Raw genomic sequence first — 24784 nt, 5'->3', positions numbered from 1 at the left:
GAGTGAAAGGATGCCAAGTCCGCAGGGAGGCGAGTTTTCCTCCATTTCCGCTCGGCTGTCCGGAGCTCTGTTCTGTGAGCTCGCAATGAGTCATCGAGCCACGGAGCGGGAGGGGAGGACCGAGCCGGCCTGGAGGATAGGGGACATAGAGAGTCAAAGGATGCAGAAAGGGAAGAGAGGAGGGTTGAGGAGGCAGAATCAGGAGAAAGGTTGGAGAAGGTATGAGCAGAGGGAAGAGATGATAGGATGGAAGAGGAAAGAGTAGCGGGGAGAGAGAGCGAAGGTTGGGACGGCGCGATACCATCCGAGTAGGGGCAGTGTGGGAAGTGTTGGATGAGAGCGAGAGGGAAGAGGATACAAGGTAGTGGTCGGAGACTTGGAGGGGAGTTGCAGTGAGGTTAGTGGAAGAACAGCATCTAGTAAAGATGAGGTCGAGCGTATTGCCTGCCTTGTGAGTAGGGGGAAGGTGAGAGGGTGAGGTCAAAAGAGGAGAGGAGTGGAAAGAAGGAGGCAGAGAGGAATGAGTCAAAGGTAGACGTGGGGAGGTTAAAGTCGCCCAGGACTGTGAGAGGTGAGCCGTCCTCAGGAAAGGAGCTTATCAAGGCATCAAGCTCATTGATGAACTCTCCGAGGGAACCTGGAGGGCGATAAATGATAAGGATGTTAAGCTTGAAAGGGCTGGTAACTGTGACAGCATGGAATTCAAAGGAGGCGATAGATAGATGGGTAAGGGGAGAGAGAGAGAATGACCACTTGGGAGAGATGAGGATCCCGGTGCCACCACCCCGCTGACCAGAAGCTCTCGGGGTGTGCGAGAACACGTGGGCGGACGAAGAGAGAGCAGTAGGAGTCTCTCTCACCTCCTCCCGCTGTCTCTCTCACCTCCTCCCGCTGTCTCTCTCACCTCCTCCCGCTGTCTCTCTCACCTCCTCCCGCTGTCTCTCTCACCTCCTCCCGCTGTCTCTCTCACCTCCTCCCGCTGTCTCTCTCACCTCCTCCAGCTGTCTCTCTCACCTCCTCCCGCTGTCTCTCAAACCTCCTCCCGCTGTCTCTCTCACCTCCTCCCGCTGTCTCTCTCACCTCCTCCCGCTGTCTCTCTCACATCCTCCCGCTGTCTCTCTCACCTCACCTCCTCCCGCTGTCTCTCAAACCTCCTCCCGCTGTCTCTCTCACCTCCTCCCGCTGTCTCTCTCACCTCACCTCCTCCCGCTGTCTCTCAAACCTCCTCCCGCTGTCTCTCTCACCTCCTCCCGCTGACTCTCTCACCTCACCTCCTCCCGCTGTCTCTCACCTCCTCCCGCTGTCTCTCTCACATCCTCCCGCTGTCTCTCTCACCTCCTCCCGCTGTCTCCAAGCCTGTCTCTCTAACCTCCTCCCGCTGTCTCTCTCACATCCTCCCACTGTCTCTTCCACCTCCTCCCACTGTCTCTCTGCAGCTCCTCCCGCTGTCTCTCTCACCTCCTCCCCCTGTCTCTCTCACCTCCTCCCGCTGTCTCTCTCACCTCCTCCCGCTGTCTCTCTCACCTCCTCCCGCTGTCTCTCTCACCTCCTCCCGCTGTCTCTCTCTCACCTCCTCCCGCTGTCTCTCTCACCTCCTCCCGCTGTCTCTCTCACCTCCTCCCGCTGTCTCTCTCACCTCCTCCCGCTGTCTCCAAGCCTGTCTCTCTCACCTCCTCCCGCTGTCTCTCTAACCTCCTCCCGCTGTCTCTCTCACCTCCTCCCGCTGTCTCTCTCACCTCCTCCCGCTGTCTCTCTCACCTCCTCCCGCTGTCTCTCTCACCTCCTCCCGCTGTCTCTCTCACCTCCTCCCGCTGTCTCTCTCACCTCCTCCCGCTGTCTCTCTCACCTCCTCCCGCTGTCTCTCTCACCTCCTCCCGCTGTCTCCAAGCCTGTCTCTCTCACCTCCTCCCGCTGTCTCTCAAACCTCCTCCCGCTGTCTCTCTCACCTCCTCCCGCTGTCTCTCTCACCTCCTCCCGCTGTCTCTCTAACCTCCTCCCACTGTCTCTCTCACCTCCTCCCACTGTCTCTCTCACCTCCTCCCGCTGTCTCTCTAACCTCCTCCCACTGTCTCTCTCACCTCCTCCCGCTGTCTCTCTCACCTCCTCCCGCTGTCTCTCTCACCTCCTCCCACTGTCTCCAAGCCTGTCTCTCTAACCTCCTCCCACTGTCTCCAAGCCTGTCTCTCTAACTTCCTCCCACTGTCTCGCTCACCTCCTCCCGCTGTCTCTCTCACCTCCTCCCGCTGTCTCTCTCACCTCCTCCCGCTGTCTCCAAGCCTGTCTCTCTAACCTCCTCCCACTGTCTCGCTCACCTCCTCCCGCTGTCTCTCTCACCTCATCCCACTGTCTCTCTCACCTCCTCCCGCTGTCTCTCTCACCTCCTCCCACTGTCTCCAAGCCTGTCTCTCTCACCTCCTCCCACTGTCTCTCTCACCTCCTCCCGCTGTCTCTCTCACCTCCTCCCACTGTCTCTCTCACCTCCTCCCGCTGTCTCTCTCACCTCCTCCCACTGTCTCTCTCACCTCCTCCCACTGTCTCTCTCACCTCCTCCCGCTGTCTCTCTCACCTCCTCCCACTGTCTCTCTCACCTCCTCCCACTGTCTCTCTCACCTCATCCCACTGTCTCTCTCACCTCCTCCCGCTGTCTCCAAGCCTGTCTCTCTAACTTCCTCCCACTGTCTCCAAGCCTGTCTCTCTCACCTCCTCCCACTGTCTCTCTCACCTCCTCCCACTGTCTCTCTCACCTCATCCCACTGTCTCTCTCACCTCCTCCCACTGTCTCTCTCACCTCATCCCACTGTCTCTCTCACCTCCTCCCACTGTCTCCAAGCCTGTCTCTCTAACTTCCTCCCGCTGTCTCTCTCACCTCCTCCCACTGTCTCTCTCACCTCCTCCCGCTGTCTCTCTCACCTCCTCCCACTGTCTCTCTCACCTCCTCCCGCTGTCTCTCTCACCTCCTCCCACTGTCTCCAAGCCTGTCTCTCTCACCTCCTCCCACTGTCTCTCTCACCTCCTCCCGCTGTCTCTCTCACCTCCTCCCGCTGTCTCTCTCACCTCCTCCCGCTGTCTCTCTCACCTCCTCCCGCTGTCTCTCTCACCTCCTCCCACTGTCTCTCTCACCTCCTCCCACTGTCTCTCTCACCTCCTCCCGCTGTCTCTCTCACCTCCTCCCACTGTCTCTCTCACCTCTTCCCACTGTCTCTCTCACCTCCTCCCGCTGTCTCTCTCACCTCCTCCCACTGTCTCTCTCACCTCCTCCCGCTGTCTCTCTCACCTCCTCCCACTGTCTCTCTCACCTCCTCCCGCTGTCTCTCTCACCTCCTCCCACTGTCTCCAAGCCTGTCTCTCTCACCTCCTCCCACTGTCTCTCTCACCTCCTCCCGCTGTCTCTCTCACCTCCTCCCGCTGTCTCTCTCACCTCCTCCCGCTGTCTCTCTCACCTCCTCCCGCTGTCTCTCTAACCTCCTCCCGCTGTCTCTCTCACCTCCTCCCGCTGTCTCTCTCACCTCCTCCCACTGTCTCTCTCACCTCCTCCCGCTGTCTCTCTCACCTCCTCCCGCTGTCTCTCTCACCTCCTCCCGCTGTCTCCAAGCCTGTCTCTCTCACCTCCTCCCACTGTCTCCAAGCCTGTCTCTCTCACCTCCTCCCACTGTCTCTCTCACCTCCTCCCGCTGTCTCTCTCACATCCTCCCGCTGTCTCTCTCACCTCACCTCCTCCCGCTGTCTCTCAAACCTCCTCCCGCTGTCTCTCTCACCTCACCTCCTCCCGCTGTCTCTCTCACCTCCTCCCGCTGTCTCTCTCACCTCACCTCCTCCCGCTCTCTCTCTCACCTCCTCCCGCTGTCTCTCTCACATCCTCCCGCTGTCTCTCTCACCTCCTCCCGCTGTCTCTCTCACCTCCTCCCACTGTCTCTCTCACCTCCTCCCGCTGTCTCTCTCACCTCCTCCCGCTGTCTCTCTCACCTCCTCCCGCTGTCTCCAAGCCTGTCTCTCTAACCTCCTCCCGCTGTCTCTCTCACCTCCTCCCACTGTCTCTCTCACCTCCTCCCGCTGTCTCTCTCACCTCCTCCCGCTGTCTCCAAGCCTGTCTCTCTCACCTCCTCCCACTGTCTCTCTCACCTCCTCCCACTGTCTCTCTCACCTCCTCCCGCTGTCTCTCTCACCTCCTCCCGCTGTCTCCAAGCCTGTCTCTCTCACCTCCTCCCGCTGTCTCTCTCACCTCTTCCCACTGTCTCTCTCACCTCCTCCCGCTGTCTCTCTCACCTCCTCCCACTGTCTCTCTCACCTCCTCCCGCTGTCTCTCTCACCTCCTCCCACTGTCTCTCTCACCTCCTCCCGCTGTCTCTCTCACCTCCTCCCACTGTCTCCAAGCCTGTCTCTCTCACCTCCTCCCACTGTCTCTCTCACCTCCTCCCGCTGTCTCTCTCACCTCCTCCCGCTGTCTCTCTCGCCTCCTCCCGCTGTCTCTCTCACCTCCTCCCGCTGTCTCTCTAACCTCCTCCCGCTGTCTCTCTCACCTCCTCCCGCTGTCTCTCTCACCTCCTCCCACTGTCTCTCTCACCTCCTCCCGCTGTCTCTCTCACCTCCTCCCGCTGTCTCTCTCACCTCCTCCCGCTGTCTCCAAGCCTGTCTCTCTCACCTCCTCCCACTGTCTCCAAGCCTGTCTCTCTCACCTCCTCCCACTGTCTCTCTCACCTCCTCCCGCTGTCTCTCTCACCTCCTCCCACTGTCTCTCTCACCTCCTCCCGCTGTCTCTCTCACCTCCTCCCGCTGTCTCTCTCACCTCCTCCCACTGTCTCTCTCACCTCCTCCCGCTGTCTCTCTCACCTCCTCCCACTGTCTCTCTCACCTCCTCCCGCTGTCTCTCTCACCTCCTCCCGCTGTCTCTCTCACCTCCTCCAGCTGTCTCTCTCACCTCCTCCCGCTGTCTCTCTCACCTCCTCCCACTGTCTCTCTCACCTCCTCCCGCTGTCTCTCTCACCTCCTCCCACTGTCTCTCTCACCTCCTCCCGCTGTGTCTCTCACCTCCTCCCACTGTCTCCAAGCCTGTCTCTCTCACCTCCTCCCACTGTCTCTCTCACCTCCTCCCGCTGTCTCTCTCACCTCCTCCCGCTGTCTCTCTCACCTCCTCCCGCTGTCTCTCTCACCTCCTCCCGCTGTCTCTCTAACCTCCTCCCGCTGTCTCTCTAACCTCCTCCCGCTGTCTCTCTCACCTCCTCCCGCTGTCTCTCTCACCTCCTCCCACTGTCTCTCTCACCTCCTCCCGCTGTCTCTCTCACCTCCTCCCACTCTCTCCAAGCCTGTCTCTCTCACCTCCTCCCACTGTCTCCAAGCCTGTCTCTCTCACCTCCTCCCGCTGTCTCTCTCACCTCCTCCCGCTGTCTCTCTCACCTCCTCCCACTGTCTCTCTCACCTCCTCCCGCTGTCTCTCTCACCTCCTCCCGCTGTCTCTCTCACCTCCTCCCGCTGTCTCTCTCACCTCCTCCCGCTGTCTCTCTCACCTCCTCCCGCTGTCTCTCTCACCTCCTCCCGCTGTCTCTCTAACCTCCTCCCGCTGTCTCTCTCACCTCCTCCCGCTGTCTCTCTCACCTCCTCCCACTGTCTCTCTCACCTCCTCCCGCTGTCTCTCTCACCTCCTCCCGCTGTCTCTCTCACCTCCTCCCGCTGTCTCCAAGCCTGTCTCTCTAACCTCCTCCCGCTGTCTCTCTCACCTCCTCCCACTGTCTCTCTCACCTCCTCCCGCTGTCTCTCTCACCTCCTCCCGCTGTCTCCAAGCCTGTCTCTCTCACCTCCTCCCACTGTCTCTCTCACCTCCTCCCACTGTCTCTCTCACCTCCTCCCGCTGTCTCTCTCACCTCCTCCCGCTGTCTCCAAGCCTGTCTCTCTCACCTCCTCCCGCTGTCTCTCTCACCTCCTCCCGCTGTCTCTCTCACCTCCTCCCACTGTCTCTCTCACCTCCTCCCGCTGTCTCTCTCACCTCCTCCCGCTGTCTCTCTCACCTCCTCCCGCTGTCTCTCTCACCTCCTCCCGCTGTCTCTCTCACCTCATCCCACTGTCTCTCTCACCTCCTCCCGCTGTCTCTCTCACCTCCTCCCGCTGTCTCTCTCACCTCCTCCCACTGTCTCTCTCACCTCCTCCCGCTGTCTCCAAGCCTGTCTCTCTCACCTCCAAGCCCTAGCATGTCTCTCTGCAGCTCCTCCCACTGTCTCTCTCACCTCCTCCCTTTGTCACTGTGACACCATGGCCTGCCAAATGGGTTGCCAGATCAGCACAAAACACACACTGTCCAATGAGACCAAGCACACCACCAAGGGTCAGGAGACGCCCATCAAGCCCTAGCATGTCTCTCTGCAGCTCCACATCCCAGCTGTTGGCTGGTTGACACGGGCTGTTGAAAGGTTACGTCAGCCCATTCCCAGGGCATCGATCCTGAGGTGTCAAAGTGTACTGTGTCTAGAGATTGCAGCACTCTAGAAGAAGAGGCTGTCCAGCTCAGCACGATTTGGTATTTTGGTATTTTATTGGGATCCACATTAGCTGTTACAAAAGAGGAACATTACTCCAGACAGCTAGCTGACTATGTTTATAAACTACAGAGGAACATTACTCCAGACAGCTAGCTGACTATGTTTATAAACTACAGAGGAACATTACTCCAGACAGCTAGCTGACTATGTTTATAAACTACTGTACAGAGGAACATTACTCCAGACAGCTAGCTGACTATGTTTATAAACTACAGAGGAACATTACTCCAGACAGCTAGCTGACTATGTTTATAAACTACAGAGGAACATTACTCCAGACAGCTAGCTGACTATGTTTATAAACTACAGAGGAACATTACTCCAGACAGCTAGCTGACTATGTTTATAAACTACAGAGGAACATTACTCCAGACAGCTAGCTGACTATGTTTATAAACTACAGAGGAACATTACTCCAGACAGCTAGCGGACTATGTTTATGAACTACAGAGGAACATTACTCCAGACAGCTAGCTGACTATGTTTATAAACTACAGAGGAACATTACTCCAGACAGCTAGCTGGCTATGTTTATAAACTACAGAGGAACATTACTCCAGACAGCTAGCTGGCTATGTTTATAAACTACAGAGGAACATTACTCCAGACAGCTAGCTGGCTATGTTTATAAACTACAGAGGAACATTACTCCAGACAGCTAGCGGACTATGTTTATAAACTACAGAGGAACATTACAGCTAGCTGACTATGTTTATAAACTACAGGGGAACATTACTCCAGACAGCTAGCTGGCGATGTTTATAAACTACAGAGGAACATTTACTCCAGACAGCTAGCTGACTATGTTTATAAACTACAGAGGAACATTACTCCAGACAGCGAGCTGACTATGTTTATAAACTACAGAGGAACACTACTCCAGACAGCTAGCTGGCTATGTTTATAAACTGCAGAGGAACATTACTCCAGACAGCTAGCTGACTATGTTTATAAACTACAGAGGAACATTACAGCTAGCTGACTATGTTTATAAACTACTGTACAGAGGAACATTACCCCAGACAGCTAGCTGACTATGTTTATAAACTACAGGGGAACATTACTCCAGACAGCTAGCTGGCTATGTTTATAAACTACAGAGGAACATTACTCCACACAGCTAGCTGACTATGTTTATAAACTACAGAGGAACATTACTCCAGACAGCTAGCTGGCTATGTTTATAAACTACAGAGGAACATTACTCCAGACAGCTAGCTGACTATGTTTATAAACTACAGAGGAACATTACTCCAGACAGCTAGCTGACTATGTTTATAAACTACAGAGGAACATTACAGCTAGCTGACTATGTTTATAAACTACAGGGGAACATTACTCCAGACAGCTAGCTGGCTATGTTTATAAACTACAGAGGAACATTACTCCACACAGCTAGCTGACTATGTTTATAAACTACAGAGGAACATTACTCCAGACAGCTAGCTGACTATGTTTATAAACTACAGAGGAACATTACTCCAGACAGCTAGCTGACTATGTTTATAAACTACAGAGGAACATTACTCCAGACAGCTAGCTGGCTATGTTTATAAACTACAGAGGAACATTACTCCAGACAGCTAGCTGGCTATGTTTATAAACTACAGAGGAACATTACTCCAGACAGCTAGCTGACTATGTTTATAAACTGCAGAGGAACATTACTCCAGACAGCTAGCTGGCTATGTTTATAAACTGCAGAGGAACATTACTCCAGACAGCTAGCTGACTATGTTTATAAACTACAGAGGAACATTACTCCAGACAGCTAGCTGGCTATGTTTATAAACTACAGAGGAACATTACTCCAGACAGCTAGCTGACTATGTTTATAAACTACAGAGGAACATTACTCCAGACAGCTAGCTGGCTATGTTTATAAACTACAGAGGAACATTACTCCACACAGCTAGCTGACTATGTTTATAAACTACAGAGAAACATTACTCCAGACAGCTAGCTGACGATGTTTATAAACTACAGAGAAACATTACTCCAGACAGCGAGCTGACTATGTTTATAAACAGTATAAATAACACTATATTATATTTCTAGACAGTACAGTATAAATCCTACTATATTATATTTCTAGACAGTACTATACAGTATAAATCCTACTATATTATATTTCTAGACAGTACAGTATAAATCATACTATATTATATTATATCCTACTATATTATATTTCTAGACAGTACAGTATAAATCATACTATATTATATTTCTAGACAGTACAGTATAAATCCTACTATATTATATTTCTAGACAGTACTATACAGTATAAATCCTACTATATTATATTTCTAGACAGTACAGTATAAATAACAGTATATTATATGTCTAGACAGTACAGTATAAATCACAGTATATTATATGTATAGACAGTACTATACAGTATAAATCACAGTATATTATATGTATAGACAGTACTATACAGTATAAATAACAGTATATTATATTTCCAGACAGTACATTATAAATAACAGTATATTATATGTATAGACAGTACTATACAGTATAAATAACAGTATATTATATGTATAGACAGTACTGGACAGTTGAACTCAGTTCTGTGGACCTATAAGAGTGCATTAGTCCTGCTGACACCAATTAGCATTGGAGAGGTGGCGAGGACTCGGACGCTTGCTGTGTCTTTCACAGGAAGTGAACTGTGGAACTAAAGCCTCTATATTTAATCCGGCAGTATTGGGAGTTTTTTTGCTCTGAGACCTCTCTCTCTCTCTGTCCTCTCTCTCTGCTCCCTTCATCACTCCAGGGTCACAGAGAGAGCAGAGAGAGTGAGGGGGAGTACAGAGAGGTCTTCACAGCTCTGAACGGACCACGACCGACCTCTGGAGACGCACTGTTTTTCTTTCTATCCACAAACATCCTTGGCTGTTCCCTCGTGGAGCTACTTTAGTGCCATTTAATATCAAGCAACACTTAATAATAAATATAATATATCCCATTTAGCAGACGCTTTTGTCCAAAGCGACTTACAAGTCGGCTGGGGCCACTACTTTTACATATGGGTGGTCCCAGCGGGAATCGAACCCACGACGCTTGGCGTTGCAAGCGCCATGCTCTACCGACTGAGCCACACAGGACACTTCTGAAGTCCAAAAGTCCAGTCATCCACTACCAATCTGTGTTGCCCACCTGGGTGATACACAGCCACCATTTTGGTGCCAGAACGCTCACCACACATCAGCTATCAATGGTGTTGAGGAGCGATCTGTCAGATGCAAAGCCACCATTTTGGTGCCAGAACGCTCACCACACATCAGCTATCATGGTGTTGAGGTGAGGAGTGAGGGGGATGACTACGTGGTCATACTTACATTTGTCCACGACACTGAGGTTAACACCCTTAGTATTACATTAAATGTCAACAAATCAGGACATCCATTTAACATCCCATCCCAAAGATGGCACTCCCTAACCAGGGCAATGTCACCATCACTGGTGGGGTGGCAGGTAGCCTTGTGGTTGGAGCGTTGGACTAGTAACTGAAAGGTTACATGATCGAATCCCTGAGTTGACAAGGTACAAATCTGTCGCCCCTGAACAAGGCAGTTAACCCACTGTTCCCCAGTAGCCCATCATTGAAAATAACTGACTTGCCGAGTTAAATAAAGGTAAAATATATATATATATTTTTAAACTGCCCTAGAGCATTTGATTAGAAAGCCAGACAGAAGGGTGCCTCCTACTGGCCCTCCAACACCACTTCCAGCAGCATCTGGTCTCCCGTCCAGGGACCGACCAGGACCAACCCTGCTTAGCTTTAGAAGCAAGCCAGCAGTGGGATGCAGGGTGGTGGTGCTTCTGGAATTAAAAACACAAAACTTGCAATTGCAAAAAAAAATAATAATCAAATTGTATTGGTCACATGTTTAGCAGATGTTATTGCGAGTGAAATGCTGGTGTTCCTAGCTCCAGAAGTGTCAGGGTAACAAGCAAAGATGGGGACAATAGCAGGCAAAGATGGGGACAATAGCAGGCAAAGATGGGGACAATAGCAGGCAAAGATGGGGACAATAGCAGGCAAAGATGGGGACAATAGCAGGCAAAGACGGGGACAATAGCAGGCAAAGATGGGGAGAATAGCAGGCAAAGATCAGGACAATAGCACGCAAAGATGGGGACAATAGATAGGGACAATAGATTGGGACAATAGATTGGGACAATAGATCGGGACAATAGATCGGGACAATAGCAGGCAAAGATAGGGACAATAGCAGGCAAAGATTGGTGACAATAGCAGGCAAAGATGGGGACAATAGCAGGCAAAGATGGGGACAATAGCAGACAAAGATTGGGACAATAGATTGGGACAATAGATTGGGACAATAGATTGGGACAATAGATCGGGACAATCGATCGGGACAATAGCAGGCAAAGATAGGGACAATAGCAAGCAAAGATGGGGACAATAGCAGGCAAAGATGGGGACAATAGCAGGCAAAGATGGGGACAATAGCAGGCAAAGATCAGGACAATAGCAGGCAAAGATGGGGACAATAGCAGGCAAAGATGGGGACAATAGCAGGCAAAGATGGGGACAATAGCAAGCAAAGATGGGGACAATAGCAGGCAAAGATGGGGACAATAGCAGGCAAAGATGGGGACAATAGCAGGCAAAGATCAGGACAATAGCAGGCAAAGATGGGGACAATAGCAGACAAAGATGGGGACAATAGCAGACAAAGATGGGGACAATAGCAGGCAAAGATGGGGACAATAGCAGGCAAAGATGGGGACAATAGCAGGCAAAGATGGGGACAATAGCAGGCAAAGATAGGGACAATAGATAGGGACAATAGCAGGCAAAGATGGGGACAATAGCAGGCAAAGATGGGGACAATAGCAGGCAAAGATAGGGACAATAGATAGGGACAATAGCAGGCAAAGATGGGGACAATAGCAGGCAAAGATGGGGAGAATAGCAGACAAAGATGGCGACAATAGCAGACAAAGATGGCGACAATAGCAGACAAATATGGGGACAATAGCAGGCAAAGATAGGGACAATAGATAGGGACAATAGCAGGCAAAGATGGGGACAATAGCAGGCAAAGATGGAGACAATAGCAGGCAAAGATGGGGACAATAGCAGACAAAGATGGCGACAATAGCAGACAAAGATGGCGACAATAGCAGACAAAGATGGCGACAATAGCAGTCAAATATGGGGACAATAGCAGGCAAAGATGGGGACAATAGCAGGCAAAGATAGGGACAATAGATAGGGACAATAGCAGGCAAAGATGGGGACAATAGCAGGCAAAGATGGGGACAATAGATAGGGACAATAGCAGGCAAAGATGGGGACAATAGCAGGCAAAGATGGGGACAATAGCAGGCAAAGATGGGGACAATAGCAGGCAAAGATGGGGACAATAGCAGGCAAAGATGGGGACAATAGCAGGCAAAGACGGGGACAATAGCAGGCAAAGATGGGGACAATAGCAGGCAAAGATCAGGACAATAGCACGCAAAGATGGGGACAATAGATAGGGACAATAGATAGGGACAATAGATTGGGACAATAGATTGGGACAATAGATCGGGACAATAGATCGGGACAATAGCAGGCAAAGATAGGGACAATAGCAGGCAAAGATTGGTGACAATAGCAGGCAAAGATGGGGACAATAGCAGACAAAGATGGGGACAATAGCAGACAAAGATTGGGACAATAGATTGGGACAATAGATTGGGACAATAGATTGGGACAATAGATCGGGACAATAGATCGGGACAATCGATCGGGACAATAGCAGGCAAAGATAGGGACAATAGCAAGCAAAGATGGGGACAATAGCAGGCAAAGATGGGGACAATAGCAGGCAAAGATGGGGACAATAGCAGGCAAAGATCAGGACAATAGCAGGCAAAGATGGGGACAATAGCAGGCAAAGATGGGGACAATAGATAGGGACAATAGATAGGGACAATAGCAGGCAAAGATGGGGACAATAGCAGGCAAAGATGGGGACAATAGCAGGCAAAGATGGGGACAATAGCAGACAAAGATGGGGACAATAGCAGACAAAGATGGGGACAATAGCAGGCAAAGATGGGGACAATAGCAGGCAAAGATGGGGACAATAGCAGGCAAAGATAGGGACAATAGATAGGGACAATAGCAGGCAAAGATGGGGACAATAGCAGGCAAAGATGGGGACAATAGCAGGCAAAGATGGGGACAATAGCAGGCAAAGATGGGGACAATAGCAGTCAAAGATGGGGACAATAGCAGTCAAAGATGGGGAGAATAGCAGGCAAAGATGGGGAGAATAGCAGACAAAGATGGCGACAATAGCAGACAAAGATGGCGACAATAGCAGACAAATATGGGGACAATAGCAGGCAAAGATAGGGACAATAGATAGGGACAATAGCAGGCAAAGATGGGGACAATAGCAGGCAAAGATGGAGACAATAGCAGGCAAAGATGGGGACAATAGCAGACAAAGATGGCGACAATAGCAGACAAAGATGGCGACAATAGCAGACAAAGATGGCGACAATAGCAGTCAAATATGGGGACAATAGCAGGCAAAGATGGGGACAATAGCAGGCAAAGATAGGGACAATAGATAGGGACAATAGCAGGCAAAGATGGGGACAATAGCAGGCAAAGATGGGGACAATAGCAGGCAAAGATGGGGAGAATAGCATACAAAGATGGGGACAATAGCAGACAAAGATGGCGACAATAGCAGACAAAGATGGCGACAATAGCAGTCAAATATGGGGACAATAGCAGGCAAAGATGGGGACAATAGCAGGCAAAGATAGGGACAATAGATAGGGACAATAGCAGGCAAAGATGGGGACAATAGCAGGCAAAGATGGGGACAATAGCAGGCAAAGATGGGGAGAATAGCATACAAAGATGGGGACAATAGCAGACAAAGATGGCGACAATAGCAGACAAAGATGGCGACAATAGCAGTCAAATATGGGGACAATAGCAGGCAAAGATGGGGACAATAGCAGGCAAAGATAGGGACAATAGATAGGGACAATAGCAGGCAAAGATGGGGACAATAGCAGGCAAAGATGGGGACAATAGCAGGCAAAGATGGGGACAATAGCAGGCAAAGATAGGGACAATAGATAGGGACAATAGCAGGCAAAGATGGGGACAATAGCAGGCAAAGATGGGGACAATAGCAGGCAAAGATGGGGACAATAGCAGGCAAAGATGGGGACAATAGCAGGCAAAGATGGGGACAATAGCAGGCAAAGATGGGGACAATAGCAGGCAAAGATATGGACAATAGCAGGCAAATATAGGGACAATAGCAGGCAATGATAGGGACAATAGCAGGCAAAGATGGGGACAATAGCATACAAAGATGGGGACAATAGCATACAAAGATGGGGACAATAGCATACAAAGATGGGGACAATAGCAGACAAAGATGGCGACAATAGCAGACAAAGATGGCGACAATAGCAGACAAAGATGGGGACAATAGCAGTCAAAGATGGGGACAATAGCAGTCAAAGATGGGGACAATAGCAGGCAAAGATAGGGACAATAGATAGGGACAATAGCAGGCAAAGATCAGGACAATAGCAGGCAAAGATGGGGACAATAGCAGACAAAGATGGGGACAATAGCAGGCAAAGATGGGGACAATAGCAAGCAAAGATGGGGACAATAGCAGACAAAGATGGGGACAATAGCAGGCAACGATCGGGACAATAGCAGGCAACGATCGGGACAATAGATAGGGACAATAGCAGGCAGATTTCAGGACAATAGGAGGCAAAGATAGGGACAATATGAGGCAAAGATAGAGAGATTGTGTTTGATCGCCACGGTATTTGATGTTGAGGGCCACGGTGTTTGATGTTGAGGGCCACGGTGTTTGATGTTGAGGGCCACGGTGTTTGATGTTGAGGGCCACGGTGTTTGATGTTGATCGCCACGGTGTTTGATGTTGATCGCCACGGTGTTTGATGTTGATCGCCACGGTGTTTGATGTTGATCGCCACGGTGTTTGATGTTGATCGCCACGGTGTTTGATGTTGATCGCCACCGTGTTTGATGTTGATCGCCACGGTGTTTGATGTTGATCGCCACGGTGTTTGATGTTGATGACCACGGTGTTTGATGTTGATCGCTACAGTGTTTGGTGTTGATCGCCACGGTGTTTGATGTTGAAGGCCACGGTGTTTGGTCACCATGGTGATTTCCTTAAAAATCCTCTGGATAAGAGCATCTGCTAAATAACTCAAAGGTTCAATGTTTCAAGAAGAAGAAGAAGAAGACTAAATGTCCCATTCATTTACAAAACATTTGTTCTCGCATTTCATTTCCTTAAAATGAATTTTCTCGTTTTTTTTTTCTCTCTGTTTTGCAACACTACAAATGTTGTTCTGGACTTCAGAAGTTTTTTTTACCTTGATATTAAATGACACGAAAGTAACTCCATATTCTCTCATGTCTGAGGATATATCGGAGGGGGGAGATAGAGGAGAGGAGAAATTGATACTGGCTGAAATTAGAGCCTGATGCGTAGCTATAGCCCCCCCGGCTCTCCTCTCAGTATCCAGGATATTGATTGAACGGTATCTGTGTGCTCCAAGGCTAGAGATGCACCACTTGGACCTGACTGCTAATTTGAAACCTCAGCCTCCATTAGGTCTTTTGACATTCAGCCCGATGCTGCTGATGCTGTGAACACTTTAACATCTCCTCTTAGTACAGTGATATAAAACATCACTGTTGCTGTGAACACTTGAACATCTTCTCTTAGTGCAGTGATATAAAACATCACTGATGCTGTGAACACTTTAACATCTCCTCTTAGTACAGTGATATAAAACATCACTGATGCTGTGAACACTTTAACATCTCCTTTTAGTACAGTGATATAAAACATCACTGATGCCGTGAACACTTTAACATCTCCTCTTAGTACAGTGATATAAAACATCACTGATGCTGTGAACACTTTAACATCTCCTCTTAGTACAGTGATATAAAACATCACTGTTGCTGTGAACACTTTAACATCTCCTCTTAGTACAGTGATATAAAACATCACTGATGCTGTGAACACTTTAACATCTCCTCTTAGTACAGTGATATAAAACGTCACTGATGCTGTGAACACTTTAACATCTCCTCTTAGTACGGTGATATAAAACATCACTGATGCTGTGAACACTGTAACATCTCCTCTTAGTACGGTGATATAAAACATCACTGATGCTGTGAACACTTTAACATCTCCTCTTAGTACAGTGATATAAAACATCACTGATGCTGTGAACACTTTAACATCTCCTCTTAGTACGGTGATATAAAACATCACTGATGCTGTGAACACTGTAACATCTCCTCTTAGTACGGTGATATAAAACATCACTGATGCTGTGAACACTTTAACATCTCCTCTTAGTACAGTGATATAAAACGTCACTGATGCTGTGAACACTTTAACATCTCCTCTTAGTACGGTGATATAAAACATCACTGATGCTGTGAACACTGTAACATCTCCTCTTAGTACGGTGATATAAAACATCACTGATGCTGTGAACACTTTAACATCTCCTCTTAGTACGGTGATATAAAACATCACTGATGCTGTGAACACTTTAACATCTCCTTTTAGTACAGTGATATAAAACGTCACTGATGTTGTGAACACTTTAACATCTCCTCTTAGTACGGTGATATAAAACATCACTGATGCTGTGAACACTGTAACATCTCCTCTTAGTACGGTGATATAAAACATCACTGATGCTGTGAACACTGTAACATCTCCTCTTAGTACGGTGATATAAAACATCACTGATGCTGTGAACACTTGAACATCTCCTCTTAGTACAGTGATATAAAACATCACTGATGCTGTGAACACTGTAACATCTCCTCTTAGTACGGTGATATAAAACATCACTGATGCTGTGAACACTTTAACATCTCCTCTTAGTACAGTGATATAAAACATCACTGTTGCTGTGAACACTTTAACATCTCCTCTTAGTACGGTGATATAAAACATCACTGATGCTGTGAACACTTTAACATCTCCTCCTATATACTAATCAGTGATGCTCGGCGGATATATTTGCTAAACACTAGTCACTGATGCTAGGCTGATAGATATACTAAACACTGGTCATTGATGCTCAGCTGATAGATATACTAAACACTGGTCACTGATGCTCAGCTGATATATATACTAAACACTGATCATTGATGCTAGGCTGATATATATACTAATCACTGGTCATTGATGCTCAGCTGATAGATATACTAAACACTAGTCACTGATGCTAGGCTGATAGATATACTAAACACTAGTCACTGATGCTCAGCTGATAGATATACTAAACACTGGTCACTGATGCTAGGCTGATAGATATACTAAACACTGATCATTGATGCTCAGCTGATAGATATACTAAACACTGGTCACTGATGCTCAGCTGATAGATATACTAAACACTGATCATTGATGCTCGGCTGATAGATATACTAAACACTGGTCACTGATGCTAGGCTGATAGATATACTAAACACTGGTCACTGATGCTAGGCTGATAGATATACTAAACACTGGTCACTGATGCTAGGCTGATAGATATACTAAACACTGGTCACTGATGCTAGGCTGATAGATATACTAAACACTGGTCACTGATGCTCAGCTGATAGATATACTAATCACTGATGCTAGGCTGATAGATATACTAAACACTGGTCACTGATGCTAGGCTGATAGATATACTAAACACTGGTCATTGATGCTCGGCTGATAGATATACTAAACACTGGTCATTGATGCTCAGCTGATAGATATACTAAACACTAGTCACTGATGCTAGGCTGATAGATATACTAAACACTGATCACTGATGCTAGGCTGATAGATATACTAAACACTGGTCATTGATGCTCAGCTGATAGATATACTAAACACTAGTCACTGATGCTAGGCTGATAGATATACTAAACACTAGTCACTGATGCTAGGCTGATAGATATACTAAACACTAGTCACTGATGCTAGGCTGATATACAGTGCCTTGCGAAAGTATTCGGCCCCCTTGAACTTTGCGACCTTTTGCCACATTTCAGGCTTCAAACATAAAGATATAAAACTGTATTTTTTTGTGAAGAATCAACAACAATTGGGACACAATCATGAATTGGAACGACATTTATTGGATATTTCAAACTTTTTTAACAAATCAAAAACTGAAAAATTGGGTAATATATATACTAATCACTGGTTCTAGGCTGATATATATACTAATCACTGATCATTGACTCCTTGTCTCCGGTGCTTCTTCTGCAGTCGTAGTGCTCTGGTTTCATCTTTCCTCACATCACGTCCACCAATGTCAGTGATTCATATTGATTCACGGAGAGAAGTTGAGGCAAGCCGAGTTAAGAGTTGAGTTAAAGTTGAAATTGAGAACCCTGCTGAGTCTATACCCTGAAGTGATGATATCCTGCTGTGAGGCTTGTACCAATTCTGCCTGAGCTTTAGCCAGCTGGAGATCAGTTGGCTTGAACACATACTTATCTGGGACCAGGCGAATGGCTTATTGCAGTGGTCTTAAACTCGTGGTTTACGATCCGCAACTGGCCAGTGAGCTGATTTAACGTGGCCCTCAGTTGACTTAATGAATGTGGCACTATTGCTTCTGATCAACTTCCTGTTTCTCTGTCTCCTCCCCCTCTACAGTGAGGCCCCTCCCCCTGTCGCCCCTGTTGCCTCAGTTGTCCACGTTGACGGCCAGGGGCGGGGTCTTGGGAGGGGGTGTGTCTAGGGAGGCGTTGGAGCTGAGGGTCCGTGAGGTGGAAGAGGAGAACCAACTTCTCCGCCGTGAACTCAGCCGACCCCCCCGGAGCCCTGCTGGCCCTGCTCCACATCACACCAATCACCGCGGCAACCAGAGCAAGACTCACTCGGAGGAGGGAACAGGGGACAACGAGGCGGGGCTTAAAGCTGGTTCCCCGGGCAACAGGTCAGACTGTGTGCAGCAGCCAGCGGTAGACAAGTGTGAGGTGAGTTACACTAGGAGGAGATAAGACTGGTAGACTAGTGTGAGGTGAGTTACACTAGGAGGAGATACGATAAGACTGGTAGACTAGTGTCAGGTGAGTTACACTAGGAGGAGATAAGACTGGTAGACTAGTGTCAGGTGAGTTACACTAGGAGGAGATAAGATAAGACTGGTAGACTAGTGTCAGGTGAGTTACACTAGGAGGAGATAAGACTGGTTGACTAGTGTCAGATTAGTTACACTAGGAGGAGATAAGACTGGTAGTCTAGTGTCAGGTGAGTTACACTAGGAGGAGATAAGACTGGTAGTCTAGTGTCAGGTGAGTTACACTAGGAGGAGATAAGACTGGTAGACTAGTGTCAGGTGAGTTACACTAGGAGGAGATAAGACTGGAAAGATATAAAACTGTAGACTAGTGTCAGGTGAGTTACACTAGGAGGAGATAAGATAAGACTGGTAGACTAGTGTCAGGTGAGTTACACTAGGAGGAGATAAGACTGGTAGACTAGTGTCAGGTGAGTTACACTAGGAGGAGATAAGACTGGTAGACTAGTGTCAGGTGAGTTACACTAGGAGGAGATAAGATAAGACTGGTAGACTAGTGTCAGGTGAGTTACACTAGGAGGAGATAAGACTGGTAGACTAGTGTCAGGTGAGTTACACTAGGAAGAGATAAGACTGGTAGACTAGTGTCAGGTGAGTTACACTAGGAGGAGATCAGATAAGACTGGTAGACTAGTGTCAGGTGAGTTACACTAGGAGGAGATAAGACTGGTAGACTAGTGTCAGGTGAGTTACACTAGGAGGAGATCAGATAAGACTGGTAGACTAGTGTCAGGTGAGTTACACTAGGAGGAGATAAGACTGGTAGACTAGTATCAGGTGAGTTACACTAGGAGGAGATAAGATAAGACTGGTAGACTAGTGTCAGGTGAGTTACACTAGGAGGAGATAAGACTGGTAGACTAGTGTCAGGTGAGTTACACTAGGAGGAGATAAGATAAGACTGGTTGACTAGTGTCAGGTGAGTTACACTAGGAGGAGATAAGATAAGACTGGTAGACTAGTGTCAGGTGAGTTACACTAGGAGGAGATAAGATAAGACTGGTAGACTAGTGTCAGGTGAGTTACACTAGGAGGAGATAAGATAAGACTGGTAGACTAGTGTCAGGTGAGTTACACTAGGAGGAGATAATACTGGTAGACTAGTGTCAGGTGAGTTACACTAGGAGGTGATAAGATAAGACTGGTAGACTAGTGTCAGGTGAGTTACACTAGGAGGAGATAAGATAAGACTGGTAGACTAGTGTCAGGTGAGTTACACTAGGAGGAGATAAGACTGGTAGACTAGTGTCAGGTGAGTTACACTAGGAGGAGATAAGACTGGTAGACTAGTGTCAGGTGAGTTACACTAGGAGGAGATAAGACTGGTAGACTAGTGTCAGGTGAGTTACACTAGGAGGAGATAAGACTGGTAGACTAGTGTCAGGTGAGTTACACTAGGAGGAGATAAGACTGGTAGACTAGTGTCAGGTGAGTTACACTAGGAGGAGATAAGACTGGTAGACTAGTGTCAGGTCAGTTACACTAGGAGGAGATAAGATAAGACTGGTAGACTAGTGTCAGGTGAGTTACACTAGGAGGAGATAAGATAAGACTGGTAGACTAGTGTCAGGTGAGTTACACTAGGAGGAGATAAGACTGGTAGACTAGTGTCAGGTGAGTTACACTCGGAGGAGATAAGACTGGTAGACTAGTGTCAGGTGAGTTACACTAGGAGGAGAGGAGATAAGACTGGTAGACTAGTGTCAGGTGAGTTACACTAGGAGGAGATAAGACTGGTAGACTAGTGTCAGGTGAGTTACACTAGGAGGAGATAAGACTGGTAGACTAGTGTCAGGTGAGTTACACTAGGAGGAGATAAGACTGGTAGACTAGTGTCAGGTGAGTTACACTAGGAGGAGATAAGACTGGTAGACTAGTGTCAGGTGAGTTACACTAGGAGGAGATAAGACTGGTAGACTAGTGTCAGGTGAGTTACACTAGGAGGAGATAAGACTGGTAGACTAGTGTCAGGTCAGTTACACTAGGAGGAGATAAGATAAGACTGGTAGACTAGTGTCAGGTGAGTTACACTAGGAGGAGATAAGACTGGTAGACTAGTGTCAGGTCAGTTACACTAGGAGGAGATAAGACTGGTAGACTAGTGTCAGGTGAGTTACACTAGGAGGAGATAAGATAAGACTGGTAGACTAGTGTCAGGTGAGTTACACTAGGAGGAGATAAGACTGGTAGACTAGTGTCAGGTGAGTTACACTCGGAGGAGATAAGACTGGTAGACTAGTGTCAGGTGAGTTACACTAGGAGGAGAGGAGATAAGACTGGTAGACTAGTGTCAGGTGAGTTACACTAGGAGGAGATAAGACTGGTAGACTAGTGTCAGGTGAGTTACACTAGGAGGAGATAAGACTGGTAGACTAGTGTCAGGTGAGTTACACTAGGAGGAGATAAGACTGGTAGACTAGTGTCAGGTGAGTTACACTAGGAGGAGATAAGACTGGTAGACTAGTGTCAGGTGAGTTACACTAGGAGGAGATAAGACTGGTAGACTAGTGTCAGGTGAGTTACACTTGGAGGAGATAAGATAAGACTGGTAGACTAGTGTCAGGTGAGTTACACTAGGAGGAGATAAGACTGGTAGACTAGTGTCAGGTGAGTTACACTAGGAGGAGATAAGATAAGACTGGTAGATTAGTGTCAGGTGAGTTACACTAGGAGGAGATAAGATAAGACTGGTAGACTAGTGTCAGCTGAGTTACACTAGGAGGAGATAAGACTGGTAGATTAGTGTCAGGTGAGTTACACTAGGAGGAGATAAGACTGGTAGACTAGTGTCAGGTGAGTTACACTAGGAGGAGATAAGATAAGACTGGTAGACTAGTGTCAGGTGAGTTACACTAGGAGGAGACAAGATAAGACTGGTAGACTAGTGTCAGGTGAGTTACACTAGGAGGAGATAAGACTGGTAGACTAGTGTCAGGTGAGTTACACTAGGAGGAGATAAGACTGGTAGACTAGTGTCAGGTCAGTTACACTAGGAGGAGATAAGATAAGACTGGTAGACTAGTGTCAGGTGAGTTACACTAGGAGGAGATAAGACTGGTAGACTAGTGTCAGGTCAGTTACACTAGGAGGAGATAAGACTGGTAGACTAGTGTCAGGTGAGTTACACTAGGAGGAGATAAGACTGGTAGACTAGTGTCAGGTCAGTTACACTTGGAGGAGATAAGATAAGACTGGTAGACTAGTGTCAGGTGAGTTACACTTGGAGGAGATAAGATAAGACTGGTAGACTAGTGTCAGGTGAGTTACACTAGGAGGAGATAAGACTGGTAGACTAGTGTCAGGTGAGTTACACTAGGAAGAGATAAGACTGGTAGACTAGTGTCAGGTGAGTTACACTAGGAGGAGATAAGACTGGTAGACTAGTGTCAGGTGAGTTACACTAGGAAGAGATAAGACTGGTAGACTAGTGTCAGGTGAGTTACACTTGGAGGAGATAAGATAAGACTGGTAGACTAGTGTCAGGTCAGTTACACTTGGAGGAGATAAGATAAGACTGGTAGACTAGTGTCAGGTGAGTTACACTTGGAGGAGATAAGATAAGACTGGTAGACTAGTGTCAGGTGAGTTACACTAGGAGGAGATAAGACTGGTAGACTAGTGTCAGGTGAGTTACACTAGGAGGAGATAAGACTGGTAGACTAGTGTCAGGTGAGTTACACTTGGAGGAGATAAGATAAGACTGGTAGACTAGTGTCAGGTGAGTTACACTAGGAGGAGATAAGACTGGTAGACTAGTGTCAGGTGAGTTACACTAGGAAGAGATAAGACTGGTAGACTAGTGTCAGGTGAGTTACACTAGGAGGAGATAAGATAAGACTGGTAGACTAGTGTCAGGTGAGTTACACTAGGAGGAGATAAGACTGGTAGACTAGTGTCAGGTGAGTTACACTCGGAGGAGATCAGATAAGATCAGCCTGTCTGTTTAGTGTGTTTGCCCCTCCTACAGTTGATCCTGACAGTACTGTGTACGTGGGTATTGATTCTCTACCACAGAAATGCACCAGTAGTGTGACCTTCAGCACTGCATGTAGTCCATTCGTGTTATACCTCCACCTCAGGTCATCCAAACATCTAACACACCTTTCTATTTCATATATACACTAATCTACTTTTTTTAAATTTTATTTTGTCATACTGGTCGGTCTTGGATAAATTGTCAAAGACTTCAGTCACCCCAAGTTATAGACTGGTTTCTCTGCTACCTCACGGCAAGCGGTACCGGAGCACCAAGTCTAGGACCAAGAGGCTCCTTAAACAGCCTCTACCCCCCCAAGCCATAAGACTGCTGAACAATTAATCAGATGGCCACCCGGACTATTTATTAAAGCCTGGCCATATTAAATATTGTGATATTATGGCTACTCTCATTGAGTGTCTGTCTGTCAGGTCATTCTAACAGCAGGTTTGTTGGAGGGTCTTTGGTACTGTGATGTCACAGTAAATCTCTTCAATATGCCCTCTGTTGTGTCTATACATTATACCCATTTCAGACACGTTCATCACGAGCAAGGCTCTGACAAAGGGCATGATGGGTATTACCAGCTGCACTGTGCTTTGAGTAGTCCTTATTGGTCCATCTCTACTGTCCTTATTGGTCCATCTCTACTGTCCTTATTGGTCCATCTCTACTGTCCTTATTGGTCCATCTCTACTGTCCTTATTGGTCCATCTCTACTGTCCTTATTGGTCCATCTCTACTGTCCTTATTGGTCCATCTCTACTGTCCTTATTGGTCCATCTTTACTGTCCTTATTGGTCCATCTCTACTGTCCTGATTGGCCCATCTCTACTGTCATGATTGGTCCATCTCTACTGTCCTGATTGGTCCATCTGTACTGTCCTGATTGGTCCATCTGTACTGTCCTGATTGGCCCATCTCTACTGTCCTTATTGGCCCATCCCTACTGTCCTGATTGGTCCATCTCTACTGTCCTGATTGGCCCATCTCTACTGTCCTGATTGGTCCATTTCTACTCTCCTTATTGGTCCATCTCTACTGTCCTGATTGGTCCATCTCTACTGTCCTGATTGGTCCATCTCTACTGTCCTTATTGGTCCATCTCTACTGTCCTTATTGGTCCATCTCTACTGTCCTCAGCCAGCCTGTCTGTGACCACTGTCTGTGTTTGTAGAGAAGACCATAGATAATGAACTAACAGGCTAACATTGTGTGTTTGTAGAGAAGACCATAGATAATGAACTAACAGGCTAACATTGTGTGTTTGTAGAGAAGACTATAGATAATGAACTAACAGTGAGCGTTTGTAGAGAAGGACCAGAGATGTTTTATTTATTGGAGAGATGAAACTATGAGGACCCTGTCTGAGTCACTTTACAACGACCCTCTGATTGGGTGATAACACCCTACTACAGGCATTTAGAGAATAAATTATTTGAGGAGAGACGGACGAAAGGATTTGGAAGAGAGGAGAGACTGAAGAAAGGATTTAAGAAGAGAGGAGAGATGGAAGAAAGGATTTAAGAAGAGAGGAGAGATGGAAGAAAGGATTTAAGAAGAGAGGAGAGATGGAAGAAAGGATTTAACAAGAGAGGAGAGATGCTGGAACAGGCTGTAGAAACTCTTCTTTCACATCAGTAGAAATGAGACTGAAATGGACTTAAGTTGGATTCATATAGGATTCAGATAAGAGTCATTTAGGAGTCAGATAAGAGTCATTTAGGAGTCGGATAAGAGTCATTTAGGAGTCGGATAAGAGTCATTTAGGAGTCGGATAAGAGTCATTTAGGAGTCGGATAAGAGTCATTTAGGAGTCGGATAAGAGTCATTTAGGAGTCAGGTAAGGTTGCCAAATATATGAATCGTTCAACTCAACAGGACAACAGGAGCAGTGCTGTGCATTGAGACTCCCTGTTGATGTGTGTGTTGCTCCTCAGTCTCTCGGTCGCGTCGCTACCATTGTTTTTACCGTTCTACGGACTCCGCAGTAGACTGAGGCCCAGCGGTAGACTGAGGCCCAACGGTAGACGTGAGGCCCAGCGGTAGACGTGAGGCCCAGCGGTAGACTGAGGCCCGGCGGTAGACTGAGGCCCGGCGGTAGACTGAGGCCCGGCGG

At 47.7% G+C, this 24784-nt stretch overlaps 1 protein-coding gene across 1 annotated transcript in view; it reads left to right on the top strand.

Moving 5' to 3' along the window:
- large1 (LARGE xylosyl- and glucuronyltransferase 1) overlaps positions 1-24784 on the top strand; it is a 215447-nt gene that overhangs the window by 87723 nt on the left and 102940 nt on the right. The window contains exon 3 of the mRNA XM_064963116.1: positions 18263-18585. Coding sequence (XP_064819188.1) covers positions 18263-18585 — 323 coding nt within the window. The remainder of the gene's footprint in view (positions 1-18262; positions 18586-24784) is intronic.

This window comes from Oncorhynchus masou, unplaced genomic scaffold, assembly GCF_036934945.1.
Source record: "Oncorhynchus masou masou isolate Uvic2021 unplaced genomic scaffold, UVic_Omas_1.1 unplaced_scaffold_679, whole genome shotgun sequence".
NCBI lineage: Eukaryota > Metazoa > Chordata > Actinopteri > Salmoniformes > Salmonidae > Oncorhynchus > Oncorhynchus masou.
This window is presented reverse-complemented; position numbering and strand designations above follow the sequence as displayed.